Source organism: Babylonia areolata, chromosome 25 (genome assembly GCF_041734735.1).
Source record: "Babylonia areolata isolate BAREFJ2019XMU chromosome 25, ASM4173473v1, whole genome shotgun sequence".
NCBI lineage: Eukaryota > Metazoa > Mollusca > Gastropoda > Neogastropoda > Buccinidae > Babylonia > Babylonia areolata.
The window spans coordinates 24,584,129-24,604,978 of NC_134900.1; the positions used below are offsets into that span (position 1 = coordinate 24,584,129).

Consider the following 20,850-nt stretch of genomic DNA (forward strand, 5'->3'; position numbering starts at 1 on the left):
CTTAGGGTAACTCTAGGGGTTCTCAGACTCCTTCAGAGGGTCACTCTGTTGTTGCACTTACTTATTAGATCTACATTTTTCTTCTTCTTCTTGTTCTTCTCCTTCTCCCTCTTCTCCATCTCCTCCTTCTTCTTTTTCAACTCTGTGAAGAGTCACTGGAGTGCCACACTAAAGAACTGTTCACCAGATTCCTCCAGGTCAGTCTGTCAGTTGTGTGTCAAAGCCTGTGTCTCTGCATAGAGTTTTCTGTCATTTTCTGTTTTTCTGCACTGCTGTACACATACTAAGGCAGTCGCACCTCAAACCTGTTGTCATAGTTGTCCAGATTTCTGGGCCAAGAAGAGGTGAAGGGAGATAACTTATCTTTGTAGCAGATGAACCTGACGTTAGATTGAAGCTCTGGTACATAATTTTCACTCTTCATGTGTTGGTAGAACACCCCAGGCATCTGTTGGTTGAACGTGTGCAGCCTTCCCATTTTCAAAGTATCAGGGATGCAGAAGCCTTGATATTTTTATTTATGGAGACCAACATTTACTGTCAGTACTTTGTGTGTTTGAAATGGTGGACACATGTTGTGAATTGTTTATTTTATACACACAATACTCTTGCACTTTATGCAGGCACAGAATGGAAAAAAAGAAGACTCATGGTGTTGTTCAATTTGCTGTGAAGGGGTTAGCATGTGTCTGTGGGATGGTGCTTGTGTGTGTAGATGGGTGTCTGTGACTGTGAGCCTTTGTGTTTATACACATGTGTGGGTGTGTATGTGTGCTTATTTGAAGACACATCCTTCATAGTATTTGCAATGAGTTTGTGTCTTATCATTTAAAGAATTATCTTCCTGTACCTTATTCGTACCACATACATTGCCAAATTTTCTTTGAGATGCAAGATAAATAGCATATAAACACACATTATTATTATTAGTTGCTGTGATAGTTTCAGGACAAGTGCATATTCACCAGCAGAAGAAAGACAATAATATATTTTTTACACCATCACAGACAGTGCATAATAGTCATTACCGACTTTGACCATCAGAACAGCAGAGGAGGCAACAGCTATCCTGATGATCTGAGCTAGAATTTGAATAGTGGTGAGTGTTGTGCCCAAGTTACATCCCCATTCTCTCAGCCAAGAGGGCTTTTACAGAGGCTGCATTTATGTGAATGTTGGCAGTTTCATCTGATGGTGGTGACGAAGAAGCTTTGCTCCTTTCAGATGGTGTCACTGATCATATCGGACGTGGTGGGTGACACAGTCAGCCTGATAGCTGGAGGTCCCACAGTTCCCAACCAGGTAACGGCTCACCAGTGTCTGGAAATCCTCAACCGCTTTGGGGTTCGAAACTCCATGCCCGCCTCCATCCTGGCATTCCTGGAGAGGCAGTTGGTGGACGAGTCCTTCAGCGTACGATTCAAGATGGCCGACGGGGTGTTTGCGGGGGGCTGGGAGGAGAAGCAGAACCTCAAGGAGCGGGTTCACAACGTCCTGGTTGGAAGCAACCGCATTGCTTGTCAGGCTGCGGCTGTTCGCGCCCGGGAGTTGGGTCATGTTGCGTACATCCTGACGACGTCGATGGTAGGGGAGGTGCGGTCCATTGGGGCAACTCTGGCCAGGCTGGGCACCTTCATGCTGCTGTGCTTTGACCAGCGCCACCTGCCCCACCTGCACATCCTGACGCTGGAGGTGGACCTCATCAAGGCGGGCATCACCAAGCAGCAGATCAACGAGATGGTCACGCTGGTCAGCACCGCTGTCAACACAGGCTGTGACGCCGTCATCATCAGTGGGGGGGAGGGGGTGGTCAGCATGAAGGGGGCGGGGATTGGGGGGAGGAACCTGGAGCTGGCGATAGGAGCGGGGATGGAGCTTCAGCGCCTCTTCCAACTGTCGAAGCCGAGGACGCCCCCCTCCATCACCCTCCTGTCAGCAGACACGGATGGGGAGGATGGAGCCAGCCCGGCCGCCGGAGCTGTGGTGACGGAGAATCTGGAGATGGAGGTGCGGGCTGCGGGGCTAGGCTGTGAGGGGTTTCTCCTGAACAATGACTCACATGCCCTGTTTGAGGGGCTGCAGGGGGCGGGGGGGCGCCACCTGGTGGTGACACGCATGACGGGGACCAACGTCATGGACATCCAGGTGCTGATTGTACGAAACCCCCTCCGACCCAGCAAGTGATCAACGCTCCTTTCTCTTTCTACTTCATCGCCTGACCTAACAGTGCAAAAAACAAGCCAACAAATATTCCTCAGCTGACATAAAAAAAAAAGTATTAAAGAAAGCAAGCTGGCTTGCTAACAATTTATTTTTTCTTTTGCTGAAAAGTGATTCATGTAAACTTAACAAAGGTTCATTTTTGATGGCTTGACTGATCTGTTTCTATGCAAGATCACATGCTACTATTCCTAGCGTTTTTTGGTGTGTTTTTTATGAAGTAATACGTCATTTGTTTTGCCAAATTTATAAAAAAAAAAAAAAGAAAAGAATAAAAAGTAAAATATTGGAAAGTTGTTTACAGTGTGGGATGTTGTTTTTTTCCCCAGGTATTGTTATATCAACGTTATTTTTGCATTCAGTCTATGCAAATGATGATTAGAACCCATCCAAATTGCAGATTTTTACAAACATAGTTTTGGTCATGTTTTGTTCTGCACAAATGAAGATATTTGACTTTGTGTTGTTTCAGTATCAAACTGCTTTGTTAAAAGTGACAGAAAGGATGTAACGTATTTTTACAGGTTGATTTTCAATCTTTTTTTTTTCTTCAGTTATTTGTTTTTGTCCATAGTTGTACACTGTTTGATTACATTTTCAACTGAGTATTAAAAACATCTTTTTGTCAGTTGCCATTATTTGTATTTACAATGTGGGTTATCTGTGTTTCCAGAGAAGTTATATGTTTAAGAGAGATTAACTTTGTATGGCTTGATTGATTTGTTTTCATGCCGGACCATGTGTTCCAGTGTTGTTGATGAAGGACCAAAAGAAAAGAGACTTGATTATTTGAATACTAGACATGGTGGCAAATAGTGTCTTGCCTTGATTATGGAATATTATTATCCATTGTCATCTTTATTTTCAGTTGTTATTTTTCAATTTTTGTACTTATACCCGATTGGATTACCATTTTAGCTGAGTATTACTTGTATTTTTCATCAGTTGTTGTTGTTTTTATTTTATTTTTTTTTTTTTAATACATTTATAATGTGGGTAATCTGACTTTTTTTTTGAGGAGAAAGTATATACAGATTTGTTTTTGCTGCATAGATCATGTAAACTTATCTCATCATCTCATCTATCCCTTGACCCGTGGGTGGGTCGTTGGGGCACCATGGATGACTGCCTGGTCAGCTCGCGCCACCTGCCTCGGTCCTCAGCGGCCCTTTGAGTTGTGGCAAATGGCAGGCCCGTCCACTCTTTGATGTTGTCCTCCCACCGCTTTCTCTGTCTGCCTCTCTTCCTCCTTCCTTGTACGGTACCCTGCAGGATGGTCTTGGCTAGGCCGTCTGATCGTGTGACGTATCCATACCAGCGGAGCTTGCGTTCCTTCACTGTGGTTAGCAGGTCTTTGAATGGGCCAATGGCGTTTTGGACTCTTCTTTTCACTTCCTCATTTGTGATGTGGTCTTTGTATGTAATGTCCAGGATCTTGCGGAAGCATCTCATTTCCAGGGCCTGGATTCTTCTCTGGAGTTCTGCAGTGAGGGTCCAGGATTCGCAAGCGTATAGAAATATTGAGAAGATGAGGGAGCGCATTAGTCCGATTTTGGACGAGAGGGAGATCTTTTTGTCCTTCCATATAGTCTTCAATCGACTCAGTGCGGCAGTAGTCTGCGTGATTCTGGACAGGACCTCTGGTTTCGAACCCTCGTCTGACACAATGGCACCCAAGTATTTGAAGGAGGAGACTTCTTCCAGTTTTTCACCGTTTACGTGCAAGTTGGACGTTACGCCTTGGCTGTTGTTGGTCATAACCTTGGTCTTCTCGGCACTGATCTCCATGCCGTAGGCTGATGATGTCTTGTCAAGTTTGTGCACGAGTTCTTCGAGTTCTTTCTCTTCTCCTGCCAGGCCATCAATGTCATCGGCAAAGCGCAGGTTGGTGATGACTCTGCCTCCAATGCTGACAGTTCCCACATGATCTTCCAGGGCGTCTGTCATGATCCTTTCAAGAAAGAGGTTGAAGAGAGTGGGAGAGAGTAGACAGCCCTGTCTGACTCCGACCGTGGTTCTAAACCAGTTACCCGTGCTACCATTGAAGAGGACTGCACTGGTTACTCTTTCGTATAGGTTCTGTATGGCTTGGATGATGTCTTCACTGATGTTGAATTTGTGCATGGTGGCCCATAAGGCAGCGTGCCATACCCTGTCGAATGCCTTCTTGAAGTCAATGAAGACGTGGTAGAGGTCTCTTTGGTGCTGGAGATATTTCTCGCACAGCAAGCGCAGGTTGAAGATTTGTTATGTAAACTTAACATGAGATTAATATTTGTACGCTTTTTTTGTACACCTTGTCAGATTTATTTTTATTCAAGGCCATTACACTTACAGTATTGCTGAAGAAAAATGGAGACATGAGATCTGATGTTCTGAAAATTTCATGATGATGGCAAATCTTTTCTTGCCTTATCTTGTGTTCGTGTATTCCTGTGATTAACTTGATGATATATTGAACTGTATTTGCTCACTTAAAATTCGTTTCTGATATTCAGCTGGTTCAAAGCACAATGCAATAAGGTAATGATTGTGTGTGAAAGATATGATCTGACTGCTTCAGAAGGCAAATTTCAATCTTTCTTTTGTTGAGTGTTTTTTTTGTTTGTTTGTTTTACCACACAAGAAAATATATTTTGAATGTTGTGGATATTTCACACACACACACACACACACACACACACACACACACACAGAGAGAGAGAGAGAAACAACAGCAGTCTGTTCATGTCTTTAAAACTTGTAATAATTTAGCATATGTTCTGTTTGTTTTTTGTTCTTTGTTAGGGGGAGAGGAGGGCATATGTTTGTTCAAGCTGTTATCATTTTACTTTTTTTTCTTTTTTCTTTTTCTTTTTTGTTTGTTTGTTTATTTAAATAAATGATATTTTGAAGAACAAGTTGTTTTGCGTAATATATCTTACTCAAATCTTGTTTTTGTTTTGAAACCAAACAATATTCTAAAGTTTTACCAATTTTTTTAATTTATTTATCTTACTTAATGCATATTTATTTCTATTTTTTTCTTCATGTTTTGAAACCAAAGTATGTTTTAAGACCAAGTATATATACATCACTCTGCATTAGCAGAGAATGAGATCTGCTTACACAGTAGATCATTGAAAACTTCAGACATTTCGTCACAGTCACAGAGCATTGAACTGTACAGTGTGTCCATGATTAAGCTATCACAGAGACAATGTTATCTGGAGAATTGGATTATGCTTCCTGGCTGAGATTCATTGAGCCACCCCCCATCCCCCACAACTCCCCCAAGAAAAGTATGTATACATTTCCTATACGCATTTATTTGTATGTTTGTTGTTTGTTTTGAAACCAAAGATATTTTAAAGAACATCTTGTTTTGTGCTTCACTCAGTATGACTTGACATGTGATCAGCATATCGGTCAGTAAACGTTACAAAGGTCATCAGTGTTCAGTGTATGTGTATGGAATGAGTTTAAGTGTGCCACAGAGACCGACAATGAAATGAGTGTGCTGAAGGGTGAGAGGTAGAATGGTGTGATAATATATTAATTGTGTTGTTTGCATGTGTGTGTGTGTGTGTGTATGTGTGTGTAAAGTTGCATGCACAGTAGTAGTTGCAGGATATAATTTTTTTCAGGCCTGACAAGCACATTAGGTCATTATAAGGTCCATGTATAAATCGTCTGCTCCGCCCCCACCCCCAACCCCTTCCCTCACCCCCACTTTTCTTTCCCAAGTGGAAGGGGGCAGTATATGGATCAGTCTGCGCTCTGATGCCTCTGTGAATCTGAATCTGAAAGTGGATTATTCTACCTGAAGGTGACTTGGTTGTACTGTTGGAGGTGTTTGACCCAGATGTTGGTGCGTTGACCTTGTAAGTGAGATGTGTCACCTGTCATTTAGACACCAGCTGTGGCATGTACACACACAGGCACACACTCACACCCATGTATGCACGCACACACACAGGCACTCACACATCCATGTATGTATGCGCAAGCACACACACAGGCACACACACAGACAGAGGCACACACACACGCATGCACATAAACACACACACATAGAGGCACACACACTTTCACACACACACACTTTCACACACACACACACACACACGCACACATACATTTGTGTGCATGCACACAAGCATGCACACAGCCACACATGCTCACAAACTCTTTCACACACTCATGCACACACACACAGTCTCACACAGACACACACAGACACACACACACACACACACACACATGAGACACAGCCATCATATCACACATGAGAGGAGACACAACAGACTGCTCGGAACAGGACACCAGACTAGTTAATGGACAAGGTCATAGAGGTACAGCGGTCAGGAACATTTGATACCTCTGAAACAGGAAAGCATTTATTTACAGACCACATCAAGGAGAAAATAATCTATCTTTCCTTTGTTTTCTTCTTTTTTTGTATTCCTTTTTGTCACAACAGCCTTTTCTGTGTTAAATTCAGGCTGCTCTCCCCAGGGAGAGTGCATCATCGAAGTACAGCTTCACCGTTATTTTCTTCTTCTGTTTTTTCTTTTTCCTCTCTGCAAGTGTATTTGTTTGACTATCAAGCGAGGTGCTGGGACCATTGAAGCTGCAAGAAGGCTAGCTGTGGAGGAAAAGCACAGACGGGAGGAAAGCATTGGCTGCCCAGAGCCCTTCGACCCATGGATTCCCTTGCCCTGTGTGTGTCAGGGTGTGTCGTTCAGTCTGCACAGCCACCAGAGGGCTTATCATCAATTTTTGTTTTCCTTCCCCCCACACCCCCTTTGTATTTCCATAGACTATCTAATCAGACTGCTTGATGTGTGTGTGCGTGTATGTGTGGGTTTTTTTTTTTTTTTTTTTTTTTTTTTGTATCTTCTCTGTGATCCTAATTAGAGATTATGATCTGTGTCTTGTCTTTTCCCAGAGATCCTAATTAGAGACTGTAATACTTTTTTGTTGATCTTTTCTCAGAGGCTCAAATTAGAGACTCTGATTATAATGTATTTTTTGACTTTCATCGGAGATCCTAATCAGAGACATGATGTTTTTTTTGTTTGGTCCCTAGAAACTGTCAGTTGCCCATTAGCAGTTTAGGACTGGGGGTATGTGTTTTTATGTATGTTTGCCATGCTGTATCACATGTAGTGATGTCATTTTGAGCAAGTGTTGTTTCTTTTAACCTTCTGTGAAGAAGTGTAGCTAATATCATGGCTAACAAAGGTGTGCGCTTGAGTTTATAGTGATCTGTGTTCTGCTTATAAGTGGATTTATTCAACAGTATGCAGATTTTGTTTTTAATTCTTATTATGAAACTTATATGACTGTGTATGATTGTAACTATTCAGTGTTAAGTGAACTTATTCTGTGGTTAATCATAGATGTATTCAGTGGTTAGCATTAACTGGACTCATTTGGCTGCTAACAACACAACTTGCTGACCTTTCCTCAAGCGTGTGTGTTGCTGTTTTGTCAGTGAACAGATTGCTTTGGGTGGTGTTTGTAATCAGGAGCAGCATGATCGCAAAGAGACAAAGAAATTCCTGCTCTCACCCTTTCTCCCAAACTTTTGAGTGGAAAATCAAACTGACCGCCTATTCATTTGAATGAATCGATGAACCAAGGTTCCGTGTGCAGCATGCACTTGATGCACTGAAAAAGAACCCATGGCAACAAAACGTGTTGCCCTCTGGCAAAAATTCTGTGGGTATGTTGAGAGGACACAAAAGATGAGTACAGTGTTGTCACTGCAGGTTTCAAAGAACACACAAAAGATGTGTTCATTGTTGTCACTGCGGATGTCAAAAAAGGCAAGCTGACACCACCTGGTGTGCAGACAGGGGAATTAACTTGCCTTAAAACACTGCTTAAAGCGATAGTTCACTTCATTGCTAAATGCTGTGTGTTAACAGTCTTGGACATGTGCTCTAACTGGTTAACAACATCAACAACATGGATAACAAAATACAACATTGTTGCTGACTGATATACACAAATAATATAGCATATTCCATAACACTTTAAATAGGTGAGTACGTATTTGTTCAAGTGTTGGGTTTGTCTTTCTGAGTTTTAAAAACCAGACGAAGGCCTCAAAATGGAAGGAACAAAATTATTAAAAAAAGAAGAAAAAAAAGAGTTTTAAAAGTTTTATTTGAGTTATATGTACACACATGCGTGCATGCACACACACACAAACACACACACACACACACACACACACAAGCACAGATGTTTTGACAGACACACACATGCACACACACACACACACACACACACACACACACAGGTCTGTGCTTGGAGTCCATCTCTGCTTCCATCCCTCAATATCTCTCACACCCCCAACCCCCTCCCTCTCTCTGTGTCTCTCTTTCTCTCTCATAAATCAAACTGTGATGTAGTAATGATTATTACTACTTGAAACTGACAATACTTTATAGATTGCCATGAGTGAATCCTTATTTTATCTTATTTGTTTGTTTGACACCAACCCTGTTGGAAATGAAATCCATTTTACAGTGCAGTGTTATTAGTGCTGGACCCTTGGGCTAGGGAGGTAGAATGTGTTATAGATTATACGCATTATTATTATCATTATTGTTATTATTAGTATTATCATTATCATCATCATCATGACCACTATTATTATCATCATCATCATCTTTTATGATTATCATTTCTTCTTCTTCTTCTTCTTCCTCTTCTTCTTATTCTTATCATCATCATCATCATCGTCATTGTTTCCCTTCACTTGTGCTGTACCAAAGAATGAAACGGTCTGCTGATAAGCATCCTCTTGGTTATACAGGATTTTGTTTGAAAATGTCACAGTACAAATACGATGAATTGAACAGGACAACAAAATAAAAGCCTTCTGTTGAGTCATGCCATAAAGAACATCTGGTGCACAAATGTTGCTATGTGAGGGCTGTCTGTGTTGGAATGAGCAGGGTGTGTGTGTGTGTGTGTGATTGTTCATACCTGCAGTTTGTAGAACATTCTCTTGGTGTATAGATGCATATATATATATGTGTTATTTTTTCATGTGCAGAGGTATGTTATTTATGCACTATTGTATATGTGTTGTTTCATGTGAGGCGCTTAGAGGCCATTATATGGGGAGTTTGCACCATATAAGTACTATATACTATTATATCATTATTATTATTATTGTTGTTGTTGTTGTTGTTATAAATGTACACATTAAATACTATCTATTATGATTATTATTATTGTCATTGTATTATTATTGTCATTATAATAAATGTACACATTGTAGTTGTGTCCCGTTCGTTTATTCATTTAAAGTCTGTTCTTCTAAGATGATGATATTAGACTGAAAATAAATGATATTTTCATTATTAGTATCATTATTCGTTGTTGTTTTTTTTTTATCATAATGGTGATTATTATTATCATTAATTAGAAATCATGTGTGAAAATCAATGGCAGGGGAAGGAATATTCAACTGAAAAGGGGGTGGTTGAGGTGGAGGGGTGGGGGGCAGGGGGGGGCGCGGGGGGTGGCTAGGGGGGCGAGGGGGAGTGGATTGAGGAAGGAAAAGAGAGAGAGAACAGAATGTGGAAAAGATAAGAGTACAAAATGGAGAGAGAACAGAATGTGGAAAAGATAGAGTACAAAATGTAAAATCGAGAGGGTGGATGTCAGTGACTGGAGAAAGAAAAACATAATATTCGAAGAGTGTGTGTGAGATGGGTTATGTGGGAAGTGGGATAAGGACAGAAAATCAATCAATAATCACATATTGTATGCTTCTATAGTTGTGTCCCTTGTTGCAGGATACGTCCCAGAGTGCTCTGTAGGAACCAGCAGCATTTCAGCCTCCTGAGGACAGGTCTGCAGATCCTGAGGGTCTCCTTGGGAGGTCTGACCGCTGTGGGCAGAGCTGTCACCACCACCACCACCACCACTGGCTGTCGTACTTGCTTGCTGCATCGTGCCTCCGCCCCCCGCACCCCACCCTCTCATCGCATCCTGCCATTCGTTGCCCACACACAGTCCTCTACCTTCCCCTGCCTGGTAATGTCCTGTATTAGTGTTCTGAAATTCTGGGACCTTTCTTAATGAAATGAAAATGTTCTGGTGTTTTGCAATGCAGTCGTGTGAGAAAGGGTATGTAGTATGTAATCCTCACTTCTTGTCAAAGAGTCTGGATTTAGAATGACTTGACGTGACCCATATCAGGAGCACGAACTGACACTTGACGACTGAACCTTTTTGTTTACTTTTCTACGGTTTTGAAGGGGAGGGTGTGGGTGAGGGGGGAGAAGGAGGGAGGGGGGGGGGGGGAGGAGGGAGGGAGGAAAGGGACAGTGGGGGGATTTCTCAGAAAGAGCAAATCTATGATTGGCACAGGCAGAACGAGCAAAACAATGCAGATGATTTTGTGAGCCTGGCAGGATGTCTGCACGTTTGTGCACAAGGAATGAATATGTATCCAAAGTAAGTACAATAACCCTCTGTTTTAGAGTGCAGAAATCACCACAGATACAAGTAAGTCAAAAATGGGTCAGAACATCTTTTGATGGTAATGTTGCTTCAGCTGTGCGTGAAGATTACTGTTCAAATAGTCGAAAAACCACAGAAAATGGGTCATAACATCTGGTAGTGGTAACATTGTTTATTAAACCAGGCACAAAAAAGTTGCCCTGAAAATAAGTCCCAGAATTTGTTGGGATACTTAAACAGGAGATTCCTCCTTACCAGATACGCACACACCACACCCAGCGAGGGACGCTGTTTTCTGCCAGTTGTGCCACGTTCACTAGGACAACAGGATTTCCAGTCTCTCCGTGCAAAGGGAGGAGCCTCAGGAACGGTAACTTTGATGGTGGTGGGGCGTGGAGAGTGGCCCCCCCTGCTGCCTGTATGAGCATGACGTCCCAGCCGCAGTCCCCGGAACAGGGCGGGGCCCCGGAGCTCGACCCGCGAGACATGGAGATGAGGAAGCATGTGCGGAATATTTTCCTGACGGCCGTGGAGGCTGTCATGCCCAGGTCCCTGCTGCAGAAGGTGTGTCGTCTTTGTGTTGTTGTCACCTTTGTGTCGGGTTGTGTCATCTTTGTGCTGTGTAGTTCTTTGCGTTGTGTTGTCATCATCTTTGTGTTGTTGTCATCTTTGTTTTGTGTTTTGTCATCTTTGTGTTGCTGTCGTCTTTGTGTTGTTGTTGTCTTTGTGTTGTGTCATCTTTGTGTTTTGTTGTGTTGTCTTTGTGTTGTGTAGCTCTTTGTGTTGTGTCTTGTCGTCTTTGTGTCTTGTCGTCTTTGTGTTGTGTTGTTGTTGTCTTTGTGTCGTATTGTGTAGCTCTTTGTGTTGTGTCATCTTTGTGTTGTGTTGTATCGTCTTTGTGTTGTGTCGTCTTTGTGTTATGTCGTCATCTTTGTGGTGTGTCGTCTTTATGTCGTTTCGTCTTTGTGTTGTTGTCATCTTTGAGTTGTGTCATCTTTGTGTTTTGTTGTCTCTGTGTTGTGTTATATTGTTTTGTGTTGTTATCATCGTGTTGTGTTGTGTCATTTTTATGTTGTTGTTGTCTTTGGGTTGTTTTGTATTGGGTCATCTTTGAGTTGTTTTGTGTCATCTTTGTGTTGTGTCATCTTTGTGTTGTGTCGTCTCTGTGTTGTGTCGTCTTTGTGTTGTTATCACTGTGTTGTGTTTTGTCATCTTTGTGTTGTTGTCGTCTTTGTGTTGTGTCGTGTCATCATTGTGTTGTCATCTTTGTGTTGTGTCGTCTTTGTGTTGTGTTGTGTCATCTTTGTGTTGTCATCTTTGTGTTGTGTCGGCTCTGTGTTGTGTTGCTTTTGATGATCCTGGAAATCAGCCATTTTGAGTTAAGAAGGAAGGTGGCAGAGTGGTTACGACACTCATCTGCCAGTGCAGAGAATCCATGAGGGTGTGGGTTTGAATCCCACTCCGACCCTTTCTCCCAAGTTTGACTGGAAAATCAAACTGAGCATCTAGTCATTTGGATGAGACGATAAACTGGTCCCTCATGCAGCACGCACTTTGCGCACTGAAAAAGAACCCACGGCAACTGGCAAAATTCAGTGGAAGAAATCCACTCTAAGTACACAAATATATGCATGCATGCACTCCAGGCCTGACTAAGCGCTGTTGGTCAGGCATCTGCCTAGCAGATATGATGTAGCCTCGTTGAGAAAGTGAAACTGTCTTGTGTTGCTCTTTGTCGCAGCGCATTTTCCTGTGGTGGTGATATATATCATGCCTAGGTCCCTGCTGCAAAAGGTAGGCTGGTTCATGGGCAAGAAAAGAGTGATCTAAAATGGAGTGAACAGTGTTTTCAGCTGACACAGATCGAATCTCATGAGTAGTCAGGAAAGAGAGAAAGGGGAGAAAACTATTTTGTCGTGTAAGTCAAATCTTGGAATGAAGAAAGGTTAGACGAGAATGATAGTAATCATGGATAATTACGTAGCTCGGTAGGTGCTTTACAAAACACATAATGTTCAATATCATGTTATTCATACACACTGAATCGCAGCTAACAATTATATAGAAGCACACATATACTGATATAGACACACATACATATATATATATATACCCACACTCTCCCACCCCTACACCCTCCACACACATCAGCAGATGCATACATGCCTGTACACATACATACCTGCATAGGTATACACACACATAGTCAAGCATACCACATCTACTGGAGTGCATTACTGTTTGGATTAACATGTCACAATCAAAATGAAGAGATAAGTTTTAAGGCTAGATTTTTTCCCCTCCTTGCAACAAAGGTTGTTTTCTTTCAAAAAAAAATTACAATGTATTTCTTTATCCTGTCCAAAGGAAAAATAAATTCCGTTCAGTGTATTGGGCAATAAATGATATTGGAAAACAAAGAAAGATTTAAGCATTACACATACAGGTGTATCAGTTTAATCCATATACAGGACAAAAGAAATTTTAGAATACCTTTCAATACATATGTATACTAAAGTAGAAACATTACACAAAAAAGACAGGGTTTTTTTTTCTGCTGCTGATTTTTTCACTCTCTCACACGCACATAACTCACAGACATCCTGACTGCCACCCCACCCAACCCAGTTTCTCTCTCTCTCTCTCTCTCTCTCTCTCTTGGCCTGTGCTCAGAAATACTTGATTCATTAAACTTGATATCCAAATAGAGCACAAGAAATATGTTCCATTACAATATGATATATATGTGCACCTGTGTTGCATAAAAGCAAAGTCAGTTGTTTTTAACTCATGACAAAATGCACATCCTTTTGTTGGCAGTGAAATGTAAGCTTCCCATAACATCAAACAGAGTGATTTTTTTTGGATCTTATGTCCATAATGTGTTTCTGGTCTCTCTGTAAGTTGGCTGTGAGGGGCCCAGTCTCTAATAAATAAATTTCCCATATGTATTTGTATTTGTATTTCTCCCCATTTTTTTGTATTTTTTTCCTGCTTGCAGTTTTATTTGTTTTTCCTGTCGAAGTGGATTTTTCTACAGAATTTTTCCAGAAACAACCCTTCTGTTGCCGCGGGTTCTTTTACGTGCGCTAAGTGCATGCTGCACACGGATCCTGGGTTTATCGTCTCATTCAAATGACTAGTGTCTAGACCACCACTCATGGTCAAGTGGAGGGGGATAAAATATCGGTGGCTGAGCCGTGATTCTAACCAGCACGCTCAGATTCTCTTGCTTCCTAGGCGGACGCGTTACCTCTAGGCCATCACTCCACTAGATTTAAAAGAGGCGAGTGACCGAGAGCGTTTGTGTGAAAGATGACGTGACGACTAGCAGTTCGCGCACTGTGCAGGCAATCCACTTTGACCCGGACACCAACAGGCTGACGGTGGAGAACAGAAGCTACAGCGTGCATCGCAACGTGTTTGTGGTGGGGTTCGGCAAGGCGGTGCTGGGCATGGGGCGGGTGGTGGAGGAGGTGCTGGGGGAGCACATCATCAGGGGACTGCTCTCCATCCCTCTCGGGGCCAGGGACGACTACGTCAGGGCCGGGAAACAGTGAGTGTGCTTGCGTGTGTGTATCTGTGTGAATGTAATATCTGTTTGTATGTATGTGTGTGTACGAGTGTGTGTGTGTGTGTCTGTGTGTCTGTCTGTGTGTCTGTGTGTATGTGTCAGAGACATGTTGCTGAGGGATGGCAGCAGGATCCAGGTGGCAGAAAGAGCGGCCCACAACCTCTGTGTGTGCGTGTGTGTGTGTGTGTATGTGTGTGCGTGCCAGAGACATGTTGCTGAGGGAGCGCAGTAGGATCTAAGTAGCAAGAGCCGCCCACAACCTGTGTATGTGTGTGTATATATATATATGTATATATCTGTGTGTGTGTGTGTGTGTGTGTGTGTCTATAATATATATATATATATATATATATATATATATGTGTGTAGATAGATATATACCTGTGTTTATATGTGTGTAGATAGATATATCTCTGTGTTTGTGTGTGTGTGTATGTATCTGTGTGTATATATATATATATATCTGTGTGTGTATGTATAAATATATATCTCTGTATGTGTGTATATATATATATATATATATATCTGTGTGTGTGTGTGTGTGTGAAGATAGATATATCTGTGTGTGTGTAGATAGATATATCTCTGTGTGTGTATGTGCATAGATAGATATATCTGTGTGTGTGTGTCAGAGACATGTTGCTGAAGGAGGGCAGCAGGATCCAGGTGGCGGAAGGAGCGGCCCAGAACCTGCCAGACACCAGCGCCCTGCGAGCCGCCAGAGACATCCACTCCCTCGTGTCCAACCTCACTGCCACCGACATCGTCATCGTCCTCATGTCTGGTCTGTCCATCTGTCTCCTCTGATTCTGCTTCTTTGTCGTCGTCTTCTTCTTCTTCTTCTTGTTCTTGATCTTGTTCTTGTTCTTTTTTTTCTTCATTGTCAGTGTCATCTGCTTCTTTTTCCTCCTCCTCTTCTTCTTCCTCTTCTTCTTCTTCATTGTCAAACTCAAAGTCATCTTCTTCCTCTTCTTCTTCTTCTTTGTCTTCTTCTTGATTTGTTTCTTCTTCATCCTTTTATTTCTTCCTTCCTTACTTCCTTCCTCCCTTATTCCTCCTTCTTCTATTTCTTCTTCATCTTCTTCTTCCTCGTCTGCTTCTTCTTCTTCTTCATACTTACCAGAACAAGTTGTTTTCCTGTGAAGTGATGGATCACCACTGACGACCAACACTGAATAATGACCCATATACAAGTTTTATGAGCATGACTGTTTCTGCCCCACTGTTTTTTCGGCAGCCATGCTCCATTTTCAGGAGCATACATGGCGGGTATGTTCTTTTTCTCATGACCCACCCAGTGCTGACGTTACTGGATTTTGGGATCTTTAATGTAGGCGTTTGGTCTGCATGGATACGCACATGAAGAGCATTCAGGCATTATATAGCAGGTTCGTTCAGCTTTCGACCTGACTGGGATTCGAACCACGGACCTTCAGACTGTGTCTATTATATATGGTAATGCTGTTTGCTCCATCTTTCTGTGTGTCTTTTTGCTTGTCTTTGTACGCAGCTGGGTCTAGTGATGATGATGATGATGATGATGTGTGTATGTATATGTGTGTACAAAAAATGTATGTGTGTGTGTTGTGACCAGGAGGGGGCTCAGCCTTGCTGCCTTACCCGCGGGACCCCCTGACGCTGGAGGACATTGCGGTGACCACTCGGGCCTTGTTCAGTCACGGAGCCTCCATCACGGACGTCAACAGCATCAGACAGAACCTGGAGGTCCTCAAGGGAGGGGGCCTGGCCAGGGCTGCTATGCCCGCACAGGTGTGTGTGTGTGTGGGGGTGGTGGTGGTGGGGGGCGGCGGGGTGGGGGTGGGGGGGGGTGTGACTGTGTATGTGTGTTTATGTTGATGTGATAATGGTAATATTATACTAATAATTATAGTTATAATAATAATAAAAATGATGATAATAATTATAATAGTAGTAGTAGTAGTAATAATAATAATAATAGTAATAATAATAATGATTAAAATAATGATAATGATAACGATCATGACACTACTACTGATAATAATAATGATAACAATAATGACAATAGCTATGATATATATTAGCATAAAGCCCTTTCTCTATAGGAGTTCAGCAGCACTAAGTTTGCTTATCGCTTATGGTTAATGATGTTCCTAACTCCATGGTGAATTCCATATACTTAGGAACATTCTTAACTCTAAGTAAACTTATCACCGCAGAGATCGCCTCATGCAACCCACCCCTTGACACTTAACACACACACCAAAAAAAAAAAGTTACAAATTACACACAGAACAAAGCACTCATCATTGCACCTGCTCTCTACAGGTGATCTCCCTGATCATCTCCGACGTGATAGGCAACCCACTGGAGGTGATTGCGTCAGGGCCGACAGTGCCACAGACGCCCAGTCCTCAGCGCTGTCTGGAGGTGATTGACGGCCTGCATGCCCGTGACGCCATGCCCCCAAAGGTAGGACATTCTTGAGTGGACTCTCTCAGACTTTTGTCTGATTCGTGGACCAATTCTAAGTTTGATTTTCAGACTATTGTATAATTCATTACAGACTGAATATTGCTCCAAAGTCAAGTGTATATGTTTCAGTAATGTGACAGTTAAGCATATGATTTTTGACTGTCATTTGATGAAGCCTTACCTGCATGAAGGTGTGTCTTCACAGTTGGTAAAAACGGTCATACACATAAAAGCCCACTCGTGTGCATACGAGTGAACGTGGGAGTTGCAGCCCACGAACGAAGAAGAAGAAGAAGAAGAAGTCTTCACAGTTAACTGAGATGTTTTTGACTTTTTGGCATTTTTTATCAGTTTCGCTTATTAGATTAACAACTTCTCTTTCACAAAGATATACTCTCTCAGACTTTTGTCTGATTCGCAGACCAATTCTAAGTTTGATTTTCAGACTGTTGTCTAATTCATTACAGACTGAATATTGCTCTAAAGTCAAGTGCATATGTTTCAGTAATGTGACAGTTAAGCATATGATTTTTGACTGTCAATTGATGAAGCCTTACCTGCACGAAGGTGGGTATTCACAATTAACTGAGATGTTTTTGACTTTTTGCATTCAGTATCAGTTTCGCTTGTTAGATTAACAACTTCTCTTTTACAAAGTCCATTAAGTAAATATCTGTAACGCATTTTAGATATTTATTTCAAATTCCACCCTTCATTTACCCGGTTTTGCCTTGACTCACCGTTCATACTCCTCCCTCTCCTCTCATAAATGATAACACTCAAATGTAAAAAAACCCAGTGCTCTGACAAAATTGTCTGCAATCAGTAACTGAATCACATTCGTAAGTGCATCAGTTATCAAGTATGTCTCTCCAGTATGTCCCTCCTCTTTTCCCATGTATGTATGTATTTGCATCCACCCCCCCACACCCCTTTTTTTTTCTCACCCCTGTATGTATGTTCTTTGTTGAAAAAAACAGGCTGTTGAATGTGATTGTGATTGCTCACTATGTACTTGTACCGAATAAAACAAGTTTAAAAAAAAAAAAATGTCTGCAGTCAGCAGTGTGTGTGATGGGACATTGTATAAAACTCCTCCTGCTCCTTCCACTCAAGGTTCTGGAGCTGCTGGAGAAAGGAAAGGCTGTGGAGGAGTCGGCTGGTCACCCAGCAACTTCTTCCTTCCTGCCTGACGGGATGACAGGTGTGTGTGTGTGGGCATGATGTGGTGGTGTTGGGGGGGGGGGGGGGGGGAACAGCTGTGGAAGAGTCTGTTGGTCACTCAGCACCCTCTTCCTTCCTGCCTGATGGGATGACAGGTGTGTGTGGGTGGGGTGGGGGGGGGGAGGAGGCTGTGGAGGAGTCGGCTGGTCACCCGGCACCCTCTTCCTTCCTGTGTAACGAGATGACAGGTGTGGGTGGGGGGCAGGGGGGGTTGGGGGGGGAGAGAGGGGGAAGGCTGTGGAGGAGTCTGCGGGGTGAGGGGGTATTGTGTGTGTGCACTGTAATGCATGTATGTGGATTTGTGCACTTCCCCATGAAGATTACTTACTTTGAGAGAAACAGTCAACAGTTCGTAGGAGATTTGCTAGCAGCGTAAAGACTTTTCCTGATTGCCTGCTAGTTGAAGAGAGACTGCAGGCTTTCAGACCTTTCAGCACTGCTATGTGGTGTGGTGTGTGTGTGGACATTATAATTAAGGACAGACTGCAGGGTTTAAGACGTCAATGTGGTGTGTGTGTGTGGATATTATGATTAAGGACATACTGCAGTGTTTGAGACGTCAATGTGGTGTGTGTGTGTGGACATTATGATTAAGGACATAGTGCAGTGTTTGAGACGTCAGTGTGGTGTGTGTGTGGACATTATAATAAAGGACAGACTGCAGGCTTCCAGATGTTAATGTGGTGTGTGTGGACATTATAATTAAGGACAGACTGCAGAGTTTGAGACATCAATATGGTGTGTGTGTGGACATTATAATTAAGGACAGACTGCAGAGTTTGAGACATCAATGTGGTGTGTGTGTGGACATTATAATTAAGGACAGACAGCGGAGTTTGAGACATCAATGTGGTGTGTGTGTGGAAATTATAATTAAGGACAGACTGCAGAGTTTGAGACATCAATGTGGTGTGTGTGTGGACATTTAAGGACAGACTGCGGAGTTTGAGACATCAATGTGGTGTGTGTGTGGACATTATGATTAAAGACAGACTGCGGAGTTTGAGACGTCAATGTGGTGTGTGTGTGGACATTATAATTAAGGACAGACTGTGGAGTTTGAGATGTCAATGTGGTGTGTGTGTGTGGACATTATAATGAAGGACAGACTGCGTTTTTGAGATGTCAGTGTGATGTGTGTGGACATTATAATTAAGGACAGACTGCGGGGTTTGAGATGTCAATGTGGTGTGTGTGTGGACATTATAATTAAGGACAGACTGCGGGGTTTGAGATGTCAATGTGGTGTGTGTGTGGACATTATAATTAAGGACAAACTGCAGAGTTTGAGATGTCAATGTGGGGTGTGTGGACATTATAATGAAGGACAGACTGCGGAGTTTGAGATGTCAGTGTGGTGTGTGTGGACATTATAATTAAGGACAAACTGCGGGGTTTGAGATATCAATGTTGTGTGTGTGTGGACATTATAATTAAGGACAGACTGCGGGGTTTGAGATGTCAATGTGGTGTGTGTGTGGACATTATAATGAAGGACAGACTGCGGGGTTTGAGATGTCAGTGTGGTGTGTGTGGACATTATAATTAAGGACAGACTGCGGGGTTTGAGATGTCAATGTGGTGTGTGTGTGTGGACATTATAATGAAGGACAGACTGCGGGGTTTGAGATGTCAGTGTGGTGTGTGTGGACATTATAATTAAGGACAGACTGCGGGGTTTGAGATGTCAATGTGGTGTGTGTGGACATTATAATTAAGGACAGACTGCGGGGTTTGAGATGTCAGTGTGGTGTGTGTGGACATTATAATTAAGGACAGACTGCGGGGTTTGAGATGTCAATGTGGTGTGTGTGGACATTATAATTAAGGACAGACTGCGGGGTTTGAGATGTCAGTGTGGTGTGTGTGTGGACATTATAATTAAGGACAGACTGCGGGGTTTGAGATGTCAATGTGGTGTGTGTGGACATTATAATTAAGGACAGACTGCGGGGTTTGAGATGTCAATGTGGTGTGTGTGTGGACATTATAACTAAGGACAGACTGCGGGGTTTGAGATGTCAATGTGGTGTGTGTGTGGACATTATAATGAAGGACAGACTGCGGGGTTTGAGATGTCAGTGTGGTGTGTGTGGACATTATAATTAAGGACAGACTGCGGGGTTTGAGATGTCAATGTGGTGTGTGTGGACATTATAATTAAGGACAGACTGCGGGGTTTGAGATGTCAGTGTGGTGTGTGTGTGGACATTATAATTAAGGACAGACTGCGGGGTTTGAGATGTCAGTGTGGTGTGTGTGGACATTATAATTAAGGACAGACTGCGGGGTTTGAGATGTCAATGTGGTGTGTGTGTGGACATTATAACTAAGGACAGACTGCGGGGTTTGAGATGTCAATGTGGTGTGTGTGTGGTCATTATAACTAAGGACAGACTGAGGAGTTTGAGATGTCAATGTGGTGTGTGTGTGGACATTATAATGAAGGACAGACTGCAGGCTTCCAGACGTCAGTTTGGTGTTGGTGTGTGACAGGCGGGGTGACAGGTGGAAGTCCCAGAGACGACTGGGGGCGGGTGCACAATGTATTGGTGGGCAGTAACGCGGTGGGGTGTGGGGCGGCCATCCACTGTGCACAACAGCTGGGCTTCTTCACCTGCGACCTCTCCCACTCCCTGGCCGGTCAGGCCTCCACTGTGAGTCCATGGATTTGTTGTGACTCTCTGAATCATGCTGCGTTGTGCTGTGCTGTGCTGTATTGTATTGTGTTGTGTTGTATTTTGTTGTGTTGTTGTGTACTGTACTGTATTGTATTGTATTGTCTTGTACTGTAGTGTAAGTTGTATTGTGTTGGAGTGTAGTGGAGTGTGTGTTGTGTTTTGTGTTGTGTTGTTTTGTTTTGTCATGTGTTGCATTATGTTGTATTCTTTTGTATTATATTGTTT

The 20,850-nt window shown here is 42.7% G+C and overlaps 1 protein-coding gene across 4 annotated transcripts in view; it reads left to right on the forward strand.

Annotated features, from left to right (window-relative positions):
- The window catches only part of LOC143300062 (glycerate kinase-like), a 34,578-nt gene that overhangs the window by 4,075 nt on the left and 9,653 nt on the right, over positions 1-20,850 (forward strand). Inside the window, exons 2-10 of one of the 4 annotated variants that reach the window (XM_076613616.1) lie at positions 6,811-6,922; positions 10,023-10,263; positions 10,933-11,256; positions 14,043-14,248; positions 14,899-15,050; positions 15,861-16,036; positions 16,574-16,717; positions 17,837-17,924; positions 20,441-20,601. In XM_076613616.1, coding sequence (XP_076469731.1) covers positions 6,906-6,922; positions 10,023-10,263; positions 10,933-11,256; positions 14,043-14,248; positions 14,899-15,050; positions 15,861-16,036; positions 16,574-16,717; positions 17,837-17,924; positions 20,441-20,601 — 1,509 coding nt within the window. In that variant the 5' untranslated portion in view covers positions 6,811-6,905. Of the gene's footprint in view, positions 1-1,224; positions 2,190-6,810; positions 6,923-10,022; positions 10,264-10,932; positions 11,257-14,042; positions 14,249-14,898; positions 15,051-15,860; positions 16,037-16,573; positions 16,718-17,836; positions 17,925-20,440; positions 20,602-20,850 lie in introns of those variants that run through there. The other 3 variants (XM_076613618.1, XM_076613617.1, XM_076613619.1) reach the window with 3 other exon arrangements.